Source organism: Erinaceus europaeus, chromosome 1 (genome assembly GCF_950295315.1).
Source record: "Erinaceus europaeus chromosome 1, mEriEur2.1, whole genome shotgun sequence".
Classification (NCBI taxonomy): Eukaryota; Metazoa; Chordata; class Mammalia; order Eulipotyphla; family Erinaceidae; genus Erinaceus; species Erinaceus europaeus.
This window is the reverse complement of record NC_080162.1, coordinates 151,243,419-151,262,443: the sequence shown is the minus strand read 5'-3', so window position 1 is coordinate 151,262,443 and position 19,025 is coordinate 151,243,419. Positions and strand designations below refer to the sequence as shown.

General features: G+C 62.2%; 1 protein-coding gene across 1 annotated transcript; it reads right to left on the bottom strand.

Annotated features, from left to right (window-relative positions):
- Positions 1–286: 286 nt before the first annotated feature.
- On the bottom strand, positions 287–18,718 carry EPPK1 (epiplakin 1). Its single transcript, XM_060197781.1, has 2 exons — positions 18,659–18,718; positions 287–13,941 (listed from the first exon to the last, which is right to left on the bottom strand). Exon 2 carries the CDS (start codon positions 13,888–13,890, stop codon positions 373–375), a length of 13,518 nt encoding a protein of 4,505 aa, XP_060053764.1. The 5' UTR covers positions 13,891–13,941; positions 18,659–18,718; the 3' UTR covers positions 287–372.
- Between the last annotated feature and the right edge of the window lie 307 nt (positions 18,719–19,025).

The window sequence follows — 19,025 nt, the reverse complement described above, 5'->3', positions numbered from 1 at the left end:
AGAGAGACAGGCTGGGAGTATGGATCAACCTGCCATTGCCCATGGTCGGTGGAAAAACAGTTACAGAAGTCAGATATTCAACCTTCTGTACGCTACAATGATCTTGGGTCCATACTCCCAGACGGACAAAGAATAGAGAAACTATAAGGGAGGGGAATGTATATGGAGATGTGGAGGTTGGAATGGAATGGAATTCTACCCCATAATACTATATCTTGTCAATAATTCCATTTTATGAATTAAAAATCAAAAAACGAAAACCCAGAACTTTGAAAAGCACAAGAGAGGAAAAAGAAAAAACAGCACATAACATAACGAAAAATATATCTCTAAACATATATTGTAGAAGATAAAAAAGAAGTTACAAAAAAATCATTTAGACAGAGAAAGAAGTAAAAACCCAGTGTCTGGGTCCACTACGCAGCGCTGCATCAACTGCATGTAGGTGAGGTTCTCGTGCGTGTTGGGGTCGAAGAAGCCCTTGGTGTCGTCGCTGGGGTCGGCCAGCACGCGGTTCATGTCCTCGTCGAAGTAGCCGCGCCTGTAGGCCACGTCGACGGGCACTCGGTGGCTGTGCACGGGGTCGATGATGCCCCCCGTGGCGATCTGGGCCTCCAGCAGGCGGATGCCGTGGTCGTGCACGATCAGGTCACGCTTCATGGCCTGGAAGAGGGAGATCTGCTCCCCGGAGTAGGGGTCAGTGTAGCCGGTGACGGCTCGCTCGGCTGACAGCAGCTTGTCCCGGATCTCCCCGCCCACCAGGCCCGCGGCCACGGCCTCCTCCACCGACAGCCTCTGGTTGCCCACGGGGTCCACGACGAAGCCCGTGGCCGCCTGCGCCTCCAGCAGCACCAGGGCCGTGCCGGGCCGCAGCACGCCCTTCCACATGGCCTGGTAGATGCTCATCTTCTCGGGCCGGCCCGAGCCGTCCTGCCCGGGCACCAGCACGCCCGCGATGCAGCTCGTGCCCTGCAGGTAGCGCTTCACCGAGTCCATCTCCGTCACCTCCTGCAGGCTCTTGGTGCCCTGGGCCAGGTCCCGCAGGGTGTCGGGGCCCAGGATGCCGGACGTGTGCAGCTCAGAGGCGGACACCTGGCGCCGCAGGCCCCGGAAGGACACCTTGCTCAGCCTCTCCTCGGCCTCCTGGATGAGCTGCGTCAGCAGGCTGACCAGGCCCTCCAGGCCCAGGGAGCCAGCCTGGTGCTGGGCCAGGAGCTCCTCCCGCCGCGCCTGGCTCAGGTAGGAGGAGAAGAGCACGTCCCACACGGACACTGTGCGCCCGCGGAACTGGCCCACGTGCACCTCCATGGTGGCGGCACGCAGGGCTTGCTCCTGCTGGCGTCTGGCTGACTCGGACTCGGTCTCGGTCTCGGTCTTGACCCAGGAGGACCCTGAGGGACCGTCCCCTGGCCCCTGGGGACCGGGCCGCCTTTGGCCTTGAGCGGCCCCACTGTCCTTTTCCGTCTCGGCCTCCTCGATGATGGTGGTCAGCCTGCGGGTCAGAGAGGGCAGGCCCAGGCTGCCCGAGCTGAACTGGGCCAGCAGCTGCTGGCGGGTGGCGCCGCTCACGTAGCTGGACGCCAGCACATCCCACACGGGCACCGCCGGGCCCCTAAGGGGACCCACGCGCACCTCCATGGTGGCGGCCCGCAGGGCGCCCTGCGTGTCCGAGGGTTCTGCGCCGGGGCTCCCGGTGGCGGTCTGGGCCCTGGCCAGCAGGGAGGCGAGGGAGGCCCCCAGGTCCTGGGCGGTGAGCTCCCCGGCCCGGTACCTGCGCAGCAGGTCCTGCCTCTGGCTCTCGGACACCTCGCGGTAGAAGAGCAGCTCCCAGACCGAGAGGCTCTGGGCCTGCAGGGGGCCCGAGGCCAGGGTGACTCGGGCCTGGCGCAGGGCCTGGCGCAGCTCGTCGCTCAGCTGGTGCAGGGCAGAGCCCCGGGGTGCAAGCTGCAGCATGTAGAGCCCCGTGTCGGGGTCCTGCACGCAGCGGCGCAGCAGCTGCATGTAGGTGAGGTTCTCGTGCGTGTTGGGGTCGAAGAAGCCCTTGGTGTCGTCGCTGGGGTCGGCCAGCACGCGGTTCATGTCCTCGTCGAAGTAGCCGCGCCTGTAGGCCACGTCGACGGGCACTCGGTGGCTGTGCACGGGGTCGATGACGCCCCCCGTGGCGATCTGGGCCTCCAGCAGGCGGATGCCGTGGTCGTGCACGATCAGGTCACGCTTCATGGCCTGGAAGAGGGAGATCTGCTCCCCGGAGTAGGGGTCAGTGTAGCCGGTGACGGCTCGCTCGGCCGACAGCAGCTTGTCCCGGATCTCCCCGCCCACCAGGCCCGCGGCCACGGCCTCCTCCACCGACAGCCTCTGGTTGCCCACGGGGTCCACGACGAAGCCCGTGGCCGCCTGCGCCTCCAGCAGCACCAGGGCCGTGCCGGGCCGCAGCACGCCCTTCCACATGGCCTGGTAGATGCTCATCTTCTCGGGCCGGCCCGAGCCGTCCTGCCCGGGCACCAGCACGCCCGCGATGCAGCTCGTGCCCTGCAGGTAGCGCTTCACCGAGTCCATCTCCGTCACCTCCTGCAGGCTCTTGGTGCCCTGGGCCAGGTCCCGCAGGGTGTCGGGGCCCAGGATGCCGGACGTGTGCAGCTCAGAGGCGGACACCTGGCGCCGCAGGCCCCGGAAGGACACCTTGCTCAGCCTCTCCTCGGCCTCCTGGATGAGCTGCGTCAGCAGGCTGACCAGGCCCTCCAGGCCCAGGGAGCCAGCCTGGTGCTGGGCCAGGAGCTCCTCCCGCCGCGCCTGGCTCAGGTAGGAGGAGAAGAGCACGTCCCACACGGACACTGTGCGCCCGCGGAACTGGCCCACGTGCACCTCCATGGTGGCGGCACGCAGGGCTTGCTCCTGCTGGCGTCTGGCTGACTCGGACTCGGTCTCGGTCTCGGTCTTGACCCAGGAGGACCCTGAGGGACCGTCCCCTGGCCCCTGGGGACCGGGCCGCCTTTGGCCTTGAGCGGCCCCACTGTCCTTTTCCGTCTCGGCCTCCTCGATGATGGTGGTCAGCCTGCGGGTCAGAGAGGGCAGGCCCAGGCTGCCCGAGCTGAACTGGGCCAGCAGCTGCTGGCGGGTGGCGCCGCTCACGTAGCTGGACGCCAGCACATCCCACACGGGCACCGCCGGGCCCCTAAGGGGACCCACGCGCACCTCCATGGTGGCGGCCCGCAGGGCGCCCTGCGTGTCCGAGGGTTCTGCGCCGGGGCTCCCGGTGGCGGTCTGGGCCCTGGCCAGCAGGGAGGCGAGGGAGGCCCCCAGGTCCTGGGCGGTGAGCTCCCCGGCCCGGTACCTGCGCAGCAGGTCCTGCCTCTGGCTCTCGGACACCTCGCGGTAGAAGAGCAGCTCCCAGACCGAGAGGCTCTGGGCCTGCAGGGGGCCCGAGGCCAGGGTGACTCGGGCCTGGCGCAGGGCCTGGCGCAGCTCGTCGCTCAGCTGGTGCAGGGCAGAGCCCCGGGGTGCAAGCTGCAGCATGTAGAGCCCCGTGTCGGGGTCCTGCACGCAGCGGCGCAGCAGCTGCATGTAGGTGAGGTTCTCGTGCGTGTTGGGGTCGAAGAAGCCCTTGGTGTCGTCGCTGGGGTCGGCCAGCACGCGGTTCATGTCCTCGTCGAAGTAGCCGCGCCTGTAGGCCACGTCGACGGGCACTCGGTGGCTGTGCACGGGGTCGATGACGCCCCCCGTGGCGATCTGGGCCTCCAGCAGGCGGATGCCGTGGTCGTGCACGATCAGGTCACGCTTCATGGCCTGGAAGAGGGAGATCTGCTCCCCGGAGTAGGGGTCAGTGTAGCCGGTGACGGCTCGCTCGGCCGACAGCAGCTTGTCCCGGATCTCCCCGCCCACCAGGCCCGCGGCCACGGCCTCCTCCACCGACAGCCTCTGGTTGCCCACGGGGTCCACGACGAAGCCCGTGGCCGCCTGCGCCTCCAGCAGCACCAGGGCCGTGCCGGGCCGCAGCACGCCCTTCCACATGGCCTGGTAGATGCTCATCTTCTCGGGCCGGCCCGAGCCGTCCTGCCCGGGCACCAGCACGCCCGCGATGCAGCTCGTGCCCTGCAGGTAGCGCTTCACCGAGTCCATCTCCGTCACCTCCTGCAGGCTCTTGGTGCCCTGGGCCAGGTCCCGCAGGGTGTCGGGGCCCAGGATGCCGGACGTGTGCAGCTCAGAGGCGGACACCTGGCGCCGCAGGCCCCGGAAGGACACCTTGCTCAGCCTCTCCTCGGCCTCCTGGATGAGCTGCGTCAGCAGGCTGACCAGGCCCTCCAGGCCCAGGGAGCCAGCCTGGTGCTGGGCCAGGAGCTCCTCCCGCCGCGCCTGGCTCAGGTAGGAGGAGAAGAGCACGTCCCACACGGACACTGTGCGCCCGCGGAACTGGCCCACGTGCACCTCCATGGTGGCGGCACGCAGGGCTTGCTCCTGCTGGCGTCTGGCTGACTCGGACTCGGTCTCGGTCTCGGTCTTGACCCAGGAGGACCCTGAGGGACCGTCCCCTGGCCCCTGGGGACCGGGCCGCCTTTGGCCTTGAGCGGCCCCACTGTCCTTTTCCGTCTCGGCCTCCTCGATGATGGTGGTCAGCCTGCGGGTCAGAGAGGGCAGGCCCAGGCTGCCCGAGCTGAACTGGGCCAGCAGCTGCTGGCGGGTGGCGCCGCTCACGTAGCTGGACGCCAGCACATCCCACACGGGCACCGCCGGGCCCCTAAGGGGACCCACGCGCACCTCCATGGTGGCGGCCCGCAGGGCGCCCTGCGTGTCCGAGGGTTCTGCGCCGGGGCTCCCGGTGGCGGTCTGGGCCCTGGCCAGCAGGGAGGCGAGGGAGGCCCCCAGGTCCTGGGCGGTGAGCTCCCCGGCCCGGTACCTGCGCAGCAGGTCCTGCCTCTGGCTCTCGGACACCTCGCGGTAGAAGAGCAGCTCCCAGACCGAGAGGCTCTGGGCCTGCAGGGGGCCCGAGGCCAGGGTGACTCGGGCCTGGCGCAGGGCCTGGCGCAGCTCGTCGCTCAGCTGGTGCAGGGCAGAGCCCCGGGGTGCAAGCTGCAGCATGTAGAGCCCCGTGTCGGGGTCCTGCACGCAGCGGCGCAGCAGCTGCATGTAGGTGAGGTTCTCGTGCGTGTTGGGGTCGAAGAAGCCCTTGGTGTCGTCGCTGGGGTCGGCCAGCACGCGGTTCATGTCCTCGTCGAAGTAGCCGCGCCTGTAGGCCACGTCGACGGGCACTCGGTGGCTGTGCACGGGGTCGATGACGCCCCCCGTGGCGATCTGGGCCTCCAGCAGGCGGATGCCGTGGTCGTGCACGATCAGGTCACGCTTCATGGCCTGGAAGAGGGAGATCTGCTCCCCGGAGTAGGGGTCAGTGTAGCCGGTGACGGCTCGCTCGGCCGACAGCAGCTTGTCCCGGATCTCCCCGCCCACCAGGCCCGCGGCCACGGCCTCCTCCACCGACAGCCTCTGGTTGCCCACGGGGTCCACGACGAAGCCCGTGGCCGCCTGCGCCTCCAGCAGCACCAGGGCCGTGCCGGGCCGCAGCACGCCCTTCCACATGGCCTGGTAGATGCTCATCTTCTCGGGCCGGCCCGAGCCGTCCTGCCCGGGCACCAGCACGCCCGCGATGCAGCTCGTGCCCTGCAGGTAGCGCTTCACCGAGTCCATCTCCGTCACCTCCTGCAGGCTCTTGGTGCCCTGGGCCAGGTCCCGCAGGGTGTCGGGGCCCAGGATGCCGGACGTGTGCAGCTCAGAGGCGGACACCTGGCGCCGCAGGCCCCGGAAGGACACCTTGCTCAGCCTCTCCTCGGCCTCCTGGATGAGCTGCGTCAGCAGGCTGACCAGGCCCTCCAGGCCCAGGGAGCCAGCCTGGTGCTGGGCCAGGAGCTCCTCCCGCCGCGCCTGGCTCAGGTAGGAGGAGAAGAGCACGTCCCACACGGACACTGTGCGCCCGCGGAACTGGCCCACGTGCACCTCCATGGTGGCGGCACGCAGGGCTTGCTCCTGCTGGCGTCTGGCTGACTCGGACTCGGTCTCGGTCTCGGTCTTGACCCAGGAGGACCCTGAGGGACCGTCCCCTGGCCCCTGGGGACCGGGCCGCCTTTGGCCTTGAGCGGCCCCACTGTCCTTTTCCGTCTCGGCCTCCTCGATGATGGTGGTCAGCCTGCGGGTCAGAGAGGGCAGGCCCAGGCTGCCCGAGCTGAACTGGGCCAGCAGCTGCTGGCGGGTGGCGCCGCTCACGTAGCTGGACGCCAGCACATCCCACACGGGCACCGCCGGGCCCCTAAGGGGACCCACGCGCACCTCCATGGTGGCGGCCCGCAGGGCGCCCTGCGTGTCCGAGGGTTCTGCGCCGGGGCTCCCGGTGGCGGTCTGGGCCCTGGCCAGCAGGGAGGCGAGGGAGGCCCCCAGGTCCTGGGCGGTGAGCTCCCCGGCCCGGTACCTGCGCAGCAGGTCCTGCCTCTGGCTCTCGGACACCTCGCGGTAGAAGAGCAGCTCCCAGACCGAGAGGCTCTGGGCCTGCAGGGGGCCCGAGGCCAGGGTGACTCGGGCCTGGCGCAGGGCCTGGCGCAGCTCGTCGCTCAGCTGGTGCAGGGCAGAGCCCCGGGGTGCAAGCTGCAGCATGTAGAGCCCCGTGTCGGGGTCCTGCACGCAGCGGCGCAGCAGCTGCATGTAGGTGAGGTTCTCGTGCGTGTTGGGGTCGAAGAAGCCCTTGGTGTCGTCGCTGGGGTCGGCCAGCACGCGGTTCATGTCCTCGTCGAAGTAGCCGCGCCTGTAGGCCACGTCGACGGGCACTCGGTGGCTGTGCACGGGGTCGATGACGCCCCCCGTGGCGATCTGGGCCTCCAGCAGGCGGATGCCGTGGTCGTGCACGATCAGGTCACGCTTCATGGCCTGGAAGAGGGAGATCTGCTCCCCGGAGTAGGGGTCAGTGTAGCCGGTGACGGCTCGCTCGGCCGACAGCAGCTTGTCCCGGATCTCCCCGCCCACCAGGCCCGCGGCCACGGCCTCCTCCACCGACAGCCTCTGGTTGCCCACGGGGTCCACGACGAAGCCCGTGGCCGCCTGCGCCTCCAGCAGCACCAGGGCCGTGCCGGGCCGCAGCACGCCCTTCCACATGGCCTGGTAGATGCTCATCTTCTCGGGCCGGCCCGAGCCGTCCTGCCCGGGCACCAGCACGCCCGCGATGCAGCTCGTGCCCTGCAGGTAGCGCCTGACCTCCTCTCTCTTGTCAATTTCATTCAAAGTTCTCTCTCCCTGTTTCAGCTCTTGGAGGGTCTCTTGTGAGATAATGCCAGCATTAGCTAGTTCGGATGCACTGACTTGTCTTCTAATCCCTCGGAACCATAATTGTTTATTGCTTTTTTCTTTTTCTTCTATTAACCCAACAACAATCTGTATTATCTTTTCAAGTTCCAGTGCTGTATCTCTCTTGTACCTGTGTACCAACTCTATCTTTTTGTCTTCTGTCACATACTCTGAGTTGAGTAGTTCCCACAGTGATAGCTTCTGGCCCCGGTACCTGCCCACTGGCACATCAATCAGTTCAGCCTTCAAGGCCTTTCTTGTGGCTTCATCAATGGTCCTGATATCCTTAGAGTCACTAACCACCGGGAACAACATCCAGCCTGTATTTTTGTCCATCTGGCTCCTCTCTTGTAGTTCCTTATATGTGACCTTCTCCTTCATGTTTGGGTCCTGAAACCTCTTATTTATTCGCTGCTGATCTGACACCAATAGATAGGTGTCCTGGTTCAGATAACCACGCATGCATGCAATATCTAGTGGTAGCCGGTGGTGGTGCACTGGGTCAATGATGCCTCCTGTGGCCACCTGCACCTCCAGTAGTTTGAGTGCCTGGTCTCGCCTGACCAGCTTTTTCTCCATCGCTTCAAACAGTGAGAGTGTGTGTTTCGTGCCTGGGTCCACATATCCCATGGCAGCTCTCTCTGCATACAGCAACCTTTCCCGCAGTACTCTTCCTACTAGGCCGGCTTCCACGGCTTCCTCAACTCTCAATCTCTTGGAGCTTCGAGGGTCTAGCAGAAACCCTGTCGCCACCTGTGCCTCCAGTAGCTGAGCTGTGATCCCCTCCGGGATGAGTCCCTTCTTGCTGGCTTCATAGAAGCTCATGACCTCTCCTGTGGTCGGTATGATCACCCCTGCAATGCAGCCCTTGCCTTCCAAATAGGTCTTCACATGCTCCAGTTGCCTGAGGTCCTGTAACCCTGAGCCTGTCATGTGCAGCTCATCCAGGATCTTCTTATCAATGATGCCAGAGTTGAACAGCTCTGCTGCTGTCACCTCCCCACTCACAGCTGCCACCTTTATAACTTGGCTTTGCTTCTCTGTTTCTTCGACCATTGCTGTGATGATCTTCAGCAGCTGCTCTATGCTTATTTGCTGAGCTTTGTACTCCTGTACTAGTGCACATTTTCTGTCCTCTGAGAAGTATGGAGAAGACAGTATGTCCCAGACAGAAACCGTCTGATTGGCAAACCTTCCCATGTGCATCCTGACCGTCTGGGATTGCAGAGCCTGCCTTGTGGCTTCATCGATGTACATGTATGCCTCTCCTTTTTTCACAATTTGCAGCATGTAGAGCCCCGTGTCAGGGTCCCGCACACAGCGCTCCAGCAGCTGCATGTAGGTGAGGTTCTCGTGCGTGTTGGGGTCGAAGAAGCCCTTGGTGTCATCACTGGGGTCGGCCAGCACACGGTTCATGTCCTCGTCGAAGTAGCCGCGCTTGTAGGCCACGTCCACGGGCACTCGGTGGCTGTGCACGGGGTCAATGATGCCCCCCGTGGCGATCTGGGCCTCCAGCAGGCGGATGCCATGGTCGTGCACGATCAGGTCACGCTTCATGGCCTGGAAGAGGGAGATCTGCTCCCCAGAGTAGGGGTCAGTGTAGCCGGTGACGGCTCGCTCGGCAGATAGCAGCTTTTGGTATGTTTCCTTTCCAAACATGCCTTCTGCAAAGGCCTCTTCCACCGTCAGCTTCCGGTTCTTCACAGGGTCAATGAGAAAGCCGGTGGCAGCCTGTGCCTCCAGCAGTACCAGGGCTGTGCCAGGCCGCAGCACTTGTCTCCTTAATGCCTCGGATATGCTCATCTTCTCTTTAGTGGTCTGCACAAGGACCCCGGCAATGAAGTTACCCCCTTCTAAAAACCGCTTTACATTGTCCATCTCTGTCACCTCCTTCACTGTCCTTTTCCCCTGATTCAGCTCATCCAGGGTCTTCTTGTCGATCAGTTGGGACCTGAACAGGTCACCTGCAGACACCTGCTTTCGAAGCCCTTTGAAAGTGGCCTGCGAGGGCTGCTTCTCGGCGGCCTGGACCAGCTCTAGAATGGCACTGACTGCCTGCCGCAGTGCTGTAGCTCTCCCAGACTGGCAGAGTGCAGCCAGCTCCCGCCGCTTGCTGGCCACCACGTACTCTGAGTGTAGCAGGTCCCAGAGTGACACGCTGTGTCCCTGGAAGCGCCCCAGACCCACAGGCACCTTCATGGCTCTCAGTGCTACTGCTGTGTGCTCATCCAGCTTCATGGCTGTGTCCTCTGACAGTGGCAGAAGCCACAGACCTGTGTTGGCATCCTGGATGCAGTGTTCCTTAAGCTGCTGGTATGTCAGCTTGTCCTGTGTGTTAGGGTCAAAGAAGAACTTGCAGCTCTCATCCTCAGAGGTCAGCAACTGCATGGTCTGTGCATCTAAGAGGCCGAGCCGACAAGCTGCCTCCCGGGGTAGCCGTACCCCATGGGCTGGGTCCACCACACCTCCTGTGGCCAGCTGCACCTGTAGGAGTGGGAAGCCCTCGCTCTGGGGCACCAGCCCCTTCTCCATGGCTTGCCACAGTGAGAGGCATCCCCCTGAGTAGGGGTCTGTGTATCCAGCCACAGCCTTCTCAGCCTGTAAGAGCTGCTCACTCTGTGCCCTGCTCACCAGGCCAGCTTTGACTGCGCCTTCCACTGACAGCTTCTGGTTGGTCAGAGGGTCAATGAGGGAGCCAGCTGACACTTGGGCCTGCAGAAGTCTCCTCCCCAGGCCTTCAGGCAAGAGCCCATCCTTCACAGCCTGAGTGATGCTCACCACTGTCCCTGATGGCCTCAGCAGTACCCCAGCCACACACCCTGTGCCCCACAGGTAGGCTTTAACTACTGGCAGCTCTGCCACCTCCTCAGGTGACTGCCTACCCTGGGCCAGTGCTGCCAGGGTCTCCTGGGTGATAATACCAGTATCCAACAGCCAGGAGGCAGGCACTGGGCCCCGGGGTCCAGGCACTGAGACACGGGTCCATGCCAGCAGCTCTGCCACCTGTACCCACTTGCATACGGCAGTCTGGAGCTGCTTCACTTTGGTCTTCCCCACCCGGAAGTCTTCCACGAAGCGTTGTCGCTGCTCCTCAGTGAAGTAGCAAGAACTAAGGAGCTCCCAGAGTGAGGTGCCATCCTCTGTGCCCCTCATGGCCTGCAGGGTGTCCTGTACCTGCTGGTCAGTGGGAAGAGAGGGCTTGTTCTCTGGCAGGGGCAGGAGGTGCAGGCCGGAGCCCTGGTCCAGCACACACTGCTGGAGCAGCTGGGCATAGCTGGTGTGGCCCCGGCCGTCAGGTGTGGGGAAGGTATCAGCTGAGCTGTGCAAGGCAGTCTCCATGTCCTGGTCGATGTAGCCACGCTGGGTGGCCACAGCCAGGGGGAGGTGATAGTGACCACTGGGGTCTATGACACCTCCAGTTGCCACCTGGGCATCCAGGAGACGGGCAGCCTGCTCTGCAGAGACAAGGCCCTTCTTCATGGCTTGGAACACAGACACCTGCTTCCCAGAGAAGGGGTCTCTGAAGCCAGTGACAGCATCCTCGGCCCTCTGCAGCCTGGCATACAGCTCTGGGCCCACCAGCTCCCTATGCACGGCCTCTTCCACAGACAGAGCTTCCTGGCTGCGGGGGTCCAGGATGGTCCCAGTAGCTGCCTGGGCCTCCAGCAGTGCCAAGGCCACCCCTGGTGCCAGCAGCTTCTCCTTCATGGCCTGGTAGAGGCTGAGTGGCTGGTTGGAAGGCTGCAGCAGCACACCGCCCACTGCCCCAGAGCCCCGCAGGTACCTCTGCACTGTATCCCTGTGGAGGAGCTCCTCGGGAGTGACTGCCCCCACTAGCACCTGCTCAAAGAGCTCCTGGTCAATGATGCAGGCCTCCAGGAGCTGGTAGGCAGTGACCTGGCCCCGGAGCGCAGGCAGTGTTATGTTTGCCCACTGGGCTGCCTCCCTCTGTAGCTGCTGGGCTACCTGCTCCAGGGACACCTGCCGCAGCCGGAAGCTCTGCAGCAGCTGTCTCCTCTGGGCCTCACTGAAATACTCGGAGTTGACCAGTTCCCAGGCGGAGATCCTATGTCCCCGAAAGCGCCCGTACTTCACTGACAACATCAGGCTCTGGAAGGCCTGGCGGGTGGCATCATCTACCAGTTGGGGCTTTGCACTGCTGAGTGGCAGCAGGTAGAGCCCTGTCTCAGGGTCCTGCACACAGCGCTCCAGCAGCTGCATGTAGGTGAGGTTCTCGTGCGTGTTGGGGTCGAAGAAGCCCTTGGTGTCATCGCTGGGGTCGGCCAGCACACGGTTCATGTCCTCGTCGAAGTAGCCGCGCCTGTAGGCCACATCCACGGGCACTCGGTGGCTGTGCACGGGGTCGATGACGCCCCCTGTGGCGATCTGGGCCTCCAGCAGGCGGATGCCGTGGTCATGCACGATCAAGTCACGCTTCATGGCCTGGAAGAGGGAGATCTGCTCCCCGGAGTAGGGGTCAGTGTAGCCGGTGACGGCGCGCTCTGCAGACAGTAGCTTTGAGAATACATCAGCCCCCACGATGCCAGCCCGTAGTGCCTCCTCCACAGAGTACCTCTTGTTCTCTTTGGGGTCAATGACAAAGCCAGTGGCGGCCTGTGCCTCCAGGAGAATGAGAGCTGTGCCAGGCCGCAGGAGCCCTTGCCGGCGGGCCTCATATATGCTGAGCCGTTCCTGGGAGTCAGGCAGCAGCAGCCCTGAGATACATCCGGTGCCCTGCAGGTACTTGTGCACTGTGTCCAGGCTACCCACATCCTGGGCCGTGGTCTGGCCCCGCTCCAACTGCTCATACACATCCCGGTTGATGATCTCTGCTTTCAGTAGCTCTCCTGGTGTCACCGCCACCCTCAGCCCTGTGAAGGTGACCTGGGCTGCGGCTGCTGCCTGCTCAATGGTGGTTTTCAGTTCAGCTGTCAGCTCTTCCAAGGACAATAACCCTTCCTTGTGTTGCTGAGCCAGTACCACCCTCTGTGCCACAGGGATGGCCTCAGAGAATAGCAGCTCCCAGAGGGACACAGGCCGGCCCTGGAACTTGCCCACAGAAATGGTGGTGATGGCGGCACTCAGGGCCTGCCGGGTGCTGTTCTCAATGAGCACGGGGGCCTCAGGCTCCTTGTCCTGGGCTGCCCTTGTGAGAGGCAGGAAGGCCAGCCCAGTCTCTGGGTCAGTGACACAGCAGGACAGCAGCTGCCTGTAGCCAAGCTTGTCCTGTGTATTGGGGTCCAAGAAGCCGCTGGCCTGCAGGAGGTGCTGATGGGTCTCCTCATCTAGGCAGCCAAAGCGCAGGGCAGCCTCCAGGGGCAACCGGAGTCTCCGGGCTGGGCTCACCAGCCCCCCTGTGGCTAGCTGGGCATCCAAGAGTCTCAGTGCCAGAGGCTTGTCCACCAACTTCTTCTTCATGGCCTGGAAGAGGGTTATACAGGCACCACTGAAGGGGTCATGGTATCCTGTCACTGCCTGCTCGGCTACTAGGAGCTGCCCATGGAGCTCTGGACCCACCAGACCCACCCTGACTGCCTCATCCACTCCCAGCTGCTGGCCGGTGGCTGGGTCCAGCAGTGTGCAAGTAGCAGCCTGAGCCTCGAGGAGCATGAGAGCGGTGCCTTCAGGAATCAGATGTTCTGTTACTGCCTGGAAGAGGCTCTTCTTATGGCCTGTGGGCAGCAGGACAACCCCGGCCATGCCGCCTGTGCCTTGTAGATAGCCCCGAACTTCTGGGTTTGCACCCACATCTAGGGCTCTGAGTCTGCCCTCCTGCAGGCCCTGGACCGTGTCTCTGTCCAGGATCCCAGCTTCCAGCAGCTCGGTGGAACTCACTGCCCCACCCAGGGTGTGGAATATGGTCTTGAGGGGCAGCAGAGGCAGCCCAGTGCTGGGGTCTGGCACACACCTGCCCAGAAGCTCCCGGTAGGGCAGCCGCTCCAGTGTGTTGGGGTCCAGGAAACCAGGGGCTCCAGGACCAGGATGCCACTCCAGTAGGTCCTTCCATGTCTTCTGGTCTAGGAGGCCCTGCTGGCAGGCCAGTTCTGGGGGTATGCACACACCCTGGCTGGGGTCCACCAGCCCTCCAGTGGCTAGCTGGGCTTCTAGCCAGCTCCTCCCTAGGGCTGCATCCACAACCTCCTTCCCAATGGCCTGGAAGAGGGCCAGCTTCCCTCCCCCATAGGGGTCAGGGTAGCCAGTGACTGCACGCTCTGCAGTCAGCAGCTTCTCCTTCAGCTCTAGGCCTACCAGGCCCTGATGCAAGGCCTCAGATACAGAGAGCAGCTGACCCTTGGTGGGGTCCAACAAACCCCCAGTGGCTGCCTGTACCTCCAGTAGAGCCAGCCCGAGTCCACTGGGCAGAAGGCCCTGCTTCATTGCCCCATAGATGCAATGGATCTCACCTGAGACCTCCACAAATACCCCTGTAATGCTCTTGGCCTGCACTGCTACAGGCTGGGGCCCAGGGGGAATCTCAGTTCCCTGAACAGCCTTCACTGTCTTGGGGATGGTGATCAGCTTCATGCCCTTGGGGACCAAGGTGTCACAAGGAGGAGAGGTGTGGCTGTTCATTGTTGGTGACTGGTATGCAAAATTCAAGTTCTGCTGTGTCTGCTCCACTCCCTGAAAGGCACACAGAAAGGTGGTTAGGGACCCTGTGGTCCAGAGGAGGGTGTTAATCCCAGACCCTGAACCTGATTCCAGACCATTGCTTCCCCCCTACCCTACCCCCAGACTCCTCCCCTGGCCCGGCAACCTCCAGAAGAGTGGGTTAGCATAGGAGATGTGGAGAGACACTGTGCCTCTCACCAAGGTCACCCTGTGTCCTCCTGCAGGCCATCCTCCAACCTGGTCCCCATGCCACACCTTCAGGGCCATCACCAAGGTCCTTGTCTTCCCTGGTGGCCTCACTCAGGCTCTCGTCCATGTCTAGTCTGTGGGTACTTGCAACCTCTTGCCCTGCCCTGCTTCCCCCACCCCAAGCTCTGCACTTTCTAGGGTGGTCAGCATGTGCTCCCCTAGAACTTTGCTTCCTTTGCTTCCTTTGCTTCCTTCTCATTGGGCTTCAATCAGAGCCCTGCTCCCCTCAGGTTGCAGAATCTTCTCTGCTCTGTGCCCTGTGCCTGCCTGAACCCTGACCCTGTGCCTCTGGGGTATGGCTCCTCTTAGCCATGCCTAGGCTGGAAGCCTAGAGATCAACAGCAGCTGACCCAGTGTCTCTGTCTCTTACCCCAGATAGCAGACAGACAGCAGTGGGCCTGGTTCCCAGCATGCAAGTGCCTGGCTACCAACTCCCACACACCTGCACAACCCCTCTAGGCCTGTCACTTCTCTGCTAGCCTCTACTGTATCCTCACAAGCTAAGTCCAAATCCTGGCCCCCTACCCCAGCACCTGTGACATGATGGGGGCCTGTTTGGAAATAGGCTTTTTTTGCAGGTGCCATTGAGGTGAAGTTCTTGGGGAATGAGTGGTTTCTTCATAGGAAGATGACACACAGAGCATGTGATGGCAGTGACAAAGACATGACTGGGACCCAGGGTCTATGACCTGTGTTGGTGGCTCCAGGCTAGGGATGGGGCCAGTTTCTGTTGTTCTGTGCCACTCTGGGGACTGCTGCTCCTACTCAGACAGCTTGCACACTACTGTGTCACATCTCAACTGCTGGTGGCACTATTATTGAGGTCCTGGCTCCTGATGCCTCTGTCTCACACTCCCACACAGACTCTTGGGAGGAGGTCAGTCCTGCTCTGTGGCCCCAGAAACCTCCGATCCTGGCTGCCAAACCCCATCAATGAATTTCAGAGCTGACTGCTCACCTATCTCACACATTCACCATGGCACCCCTGACCTTTATGCTCAATGCCTCCTTCCCTGCTGCTGTGGCCCAGGTTCCCTGCAGGTGTATGAGCAGTGCACAGGGGGAGGGCTAAGATCTCACTATGGGCAGTCTTGGCCATGTTTGGAGCCATGCTGGGGAGGGGTGTGTATGGCAGTGTGGCAGAGATAGGACAGGTCCCCCCCACCCCCGTAACAGCAAACAAGGCTTTGCTACCACATAGTCCAGGCTGGTGGACCTCAAGTGCTTCCAGATCCCACGGGAGTGAAAGACTCAGTCCACCACAGGGAGGTTGCAGACAGGGGCCTCATTACTGTCCCTGGGAGTCACCCTGACCTGACCAATATCACACCCTTACTGGACCTCCAGACTTAGTCCCATTACTCCATGTGGGGCAACTCTGAGGCCATCAGCCCATAGGCAGCCTACAGAGACACCACTGACATTCCCAAAACTTGCCCAGCCTATGTTCAACCTCTTGAATGGCTCTCTGCCCATGTTCAACCCATGAACCCCCAGCCCTGCCCATGCCCAACCCATGAACCCACAGCCCTGTCCAACCCCCTGCCCATGCCCAACCCATGAACTCCCAGCCCTGCCCAACCCCCTGCCCATGCCCAACCCATGAACCCCTCTGCCTGTGCTGACCTCTGAATCCCTACACATCCTTGAACCCCTCTCTGCCCTTGCACAGAGACTGGGCTTGAGCTCCTGGGTGCCCTGCATGAATCCCTGCTCAGAATGCCGTGGTTAGTGTCAGGAGCAGACAGACACGGAGGCGGGGCTGGAGGACTGCTGTCCCACTGGTTTCATGGGCCAAGCTGGCAGAGTAGGAGCATGCTTCCAAGAGGAGTGTCAGACATGGGCTGATATAAGGGATGGTGGAATAGGGGACACTGCTGAGCACCGCAAGCTTTGAAAAAAATCACAAGAATATGGACATCACCAGCTGAATAGCACAAGCCTGTGTGGGTGGCTAGAACGCCCTGAGTTCTGACCTCAAGGAGAAGGGCAAGCTGAGGTGACCCCATGGGGAATCATGGGGGGGCACAGGTGATTCCACCCCCTCACCCCCAAGTGACAGCACCTGTTCCCACCGGTGGATCAGCCCTGGGGTCTAGTAGTGATGTGTGGGAGCAGGAAAGGGCTCTTACTTCTCCCCTGTGTTCCACAGGAGCTTGGGTTCCTTATCCCTGAAGCCCTAGAATCTGTAGACAGAGACCACCCGGAACACTAAGGACACAGTAATATCCATAGAGCTATGGCCACAGTTGTCCATAGACACCTGGTTCCCAATGTCCAGGACATGATATCATTTGAGATGGGATTGCCCAGTAGGGGAACTGAGGGGACCACCAGGAGAAGCAGCTGGGGTGGGGTGACCACGCCATTAGGGCCTCTCCACACCTGCTCAGTTTTGTCAGCAAGAGGGAGCAATTAGACAAGGGTCTGGGACCCCACCCCCTGAACTCCACCCTTGCTTATGCCCACCCCCTAAACCCACTCAAGCCTGTGCCCATGCCCTGAACCCTACTCCTGCTCATGCCCATCTCCTGAGTTTCATCCGTCTGTGCCCACCCTTTGAATGCCACTTTTGCCAGTACCCACCCCCTGAGCCCCAACTCTGCCTATGCTCACCCCTTAAACCCACCCTGTCCATGCCCACCCCCTGAACTCCACTCTTGCCCGTGCCCATCCCCTGAACCACTCTCTGCCCATGCCTAGCCTCTTAAGCCCCTCCCTAACCTTGCTCCTGGGGCTAGAAGGAGAGTTGGGGGGGGCAGCTCACTCAGGCTCTGGCTCCCCAACCCAAACAGCCCAGGAAAGAGTCAGTCAGAGTGCCAGGGGTCAGGGTGGGGAGGGGCAGTGGGTCATGGGGACTGTGGGGGATCCAGAATGGTGACTCTCCTTCTTCTGAGGTGTGTCCCCAGGGAGAGTACCCCTCAGGTCCTGGGGGAGGGTGTGACTGTGGTGGGCCACAGGATTCATCACACTTGACTCATCCTACTCTTCTTTTCCGTCCTGAGGCCTTCTCTCACACTATCTGTCACACTCTGCTTATGGGATGCCAGTGTGGACCCACCCTGTTCATACTGGTCCCAGTGACTGCAACATTTCTTCCTAACTTGTGCCCTGTTTCAGGATCACCTTCTGTCACTGAGAGCTCAGCCTGTGTCAGCAGGGAATCAGATAACAGGGACCATCAAAAAGAGGTCTGTCTCTTCAGATCTGCAAGAACCACAGAGGGGAGGTGAGAGGCACAGAAACACTGAGGAGCCCAGGCCAGCAGGAGCCAGGAGAAATCAGGCTCAGAGCGTCTGGTTGACCTGGCTGTGACCTTGGGCTGATGAGTCTCCCTGATATGAGTGGACTTCCCACAGTGGACCTGGGGCTGCAGGTGTGGGGGGGGCAGCTGAACATGGGGGGGTCTATCCCTGTCTCCTAGGAGAGACAGTGAGGACAGATAGGGAGGGGGTTAAGAGGGAGACCCATGCCAGCCCCATCACATAGAGACCACTTCCAGCACATTCCGAGGCTGGGCAGGAGTAGGTATGTGCGCTGGGTGGGTGGGTAGGGTGGGGGGAACTGCTGCAACATGGGTGAAGGAAACCTGACAAGGGAGGAGGTCCCCTCTGGAGGCTGCCCTCAGCTCCACCTCTGGGCCCGGGGCACAAGGGCTGGGAGGGCACTTCCTGTGAAGGGTGGATCAGCAGTGCTTGGGCAAGAGCATAGGTCTGCAACTGGAGGGTGACTGTCTGGGATGGGTTGGGAGGTCACTGGGCTGACCAGGAGGCACAGAGCAGGTGTCCGGGCTGCCTCAGAGGCCAGTGGGGAGGAGCCACCCACCAGCAGGCAGCAATCAATAATAACTAGACAGAAAGGGGAGGGTGGTGTTGCAAGGACATGGCAGTGGGGCTCCTCCCATCTCTGTCTCCCCCCAGTGTCTTCTCATGATCCCAGCAGGCACCTCTGCACCTTCCCAGCCCCAACACCAGAGGGATCCCTTCATGGGTCATCTGGGCCCTCACCCCTGGCACTATGAGCCAGTGGCCAGGAGCCCCACCCTCTTCAATTTGTCAGCCTAATTGCCTTGGCTGAGTACTCTGGCACACCTGCTGCCACCAACCCCCTCCCACATAGCTGGCTCTTATTCAGGTAGGGGGCACCCCCCACCATGATGCACCCAAAGGAGCACCTCATCTTTCCACTCTTCCTAGGTTGGTCACCACTGGCAGGACCCCTGCCCTCCCACCTACCCTCAAGGGGGGTTGTAAGAGGAAACCAGGCTGCAGGGCTCTGCCCAGTGGGAGCCCCCAAGGAAGACATCAGGGGATCTGGAAGCTAAGTGAGCTGCCCCCACCCCCCACCCAGCCCCAGGAGCCAGCCAGGTGTTTCGGTTTCACTTGGCCATCCTGCCAGCCTGGTCCGGCTGTCCCTCAGCCCTTCCGCCCTAGCTATCCACCTCGGTTGGGCTCTCCCACATTCCCGCGCGCTTTCCCACCTGCCCACGTTGGCCGCAGCGCCCAGTGCTCCTGTTGCTGTCCCTCCGCTGGCTCCTTGGCCTGGGCCCCAGCACGCGGATTTCAACCCGGGAGGCCCCTCCCCTCTGTGTGGGGGCGGGCTGGGCGGGGGCGCAGGGTGGGGCAGACAGGTACGGGAATGCTGCTGGGGCCAAGTCTGCGCCCCAGGCACGCCCCTCTGCGGCTCACAGGCACGGGGAGGGTAGGAGAGGCCCTATTGGGGGTGTACCTGTGGAATCCACTCCCTCTACCTCTGCCCCTCCAGATCCCTACCTCAGTCAGCTCCCAGGACCAGGAGAGGGGAGTTAGGAGGAAGTAGGGCATGCCTAGCTTTGAATGGAGTTTGCA

What these genes read in the sequence shown, in the direction of transcription:
- EPPK1 (XM_060197781.1), bottom strand. Translation starts at nt 13,890, where the DNA reads ATGAACAGCCACACCTCTCCTCCTTGTGACACCTTGGTCCCCAAGGGC.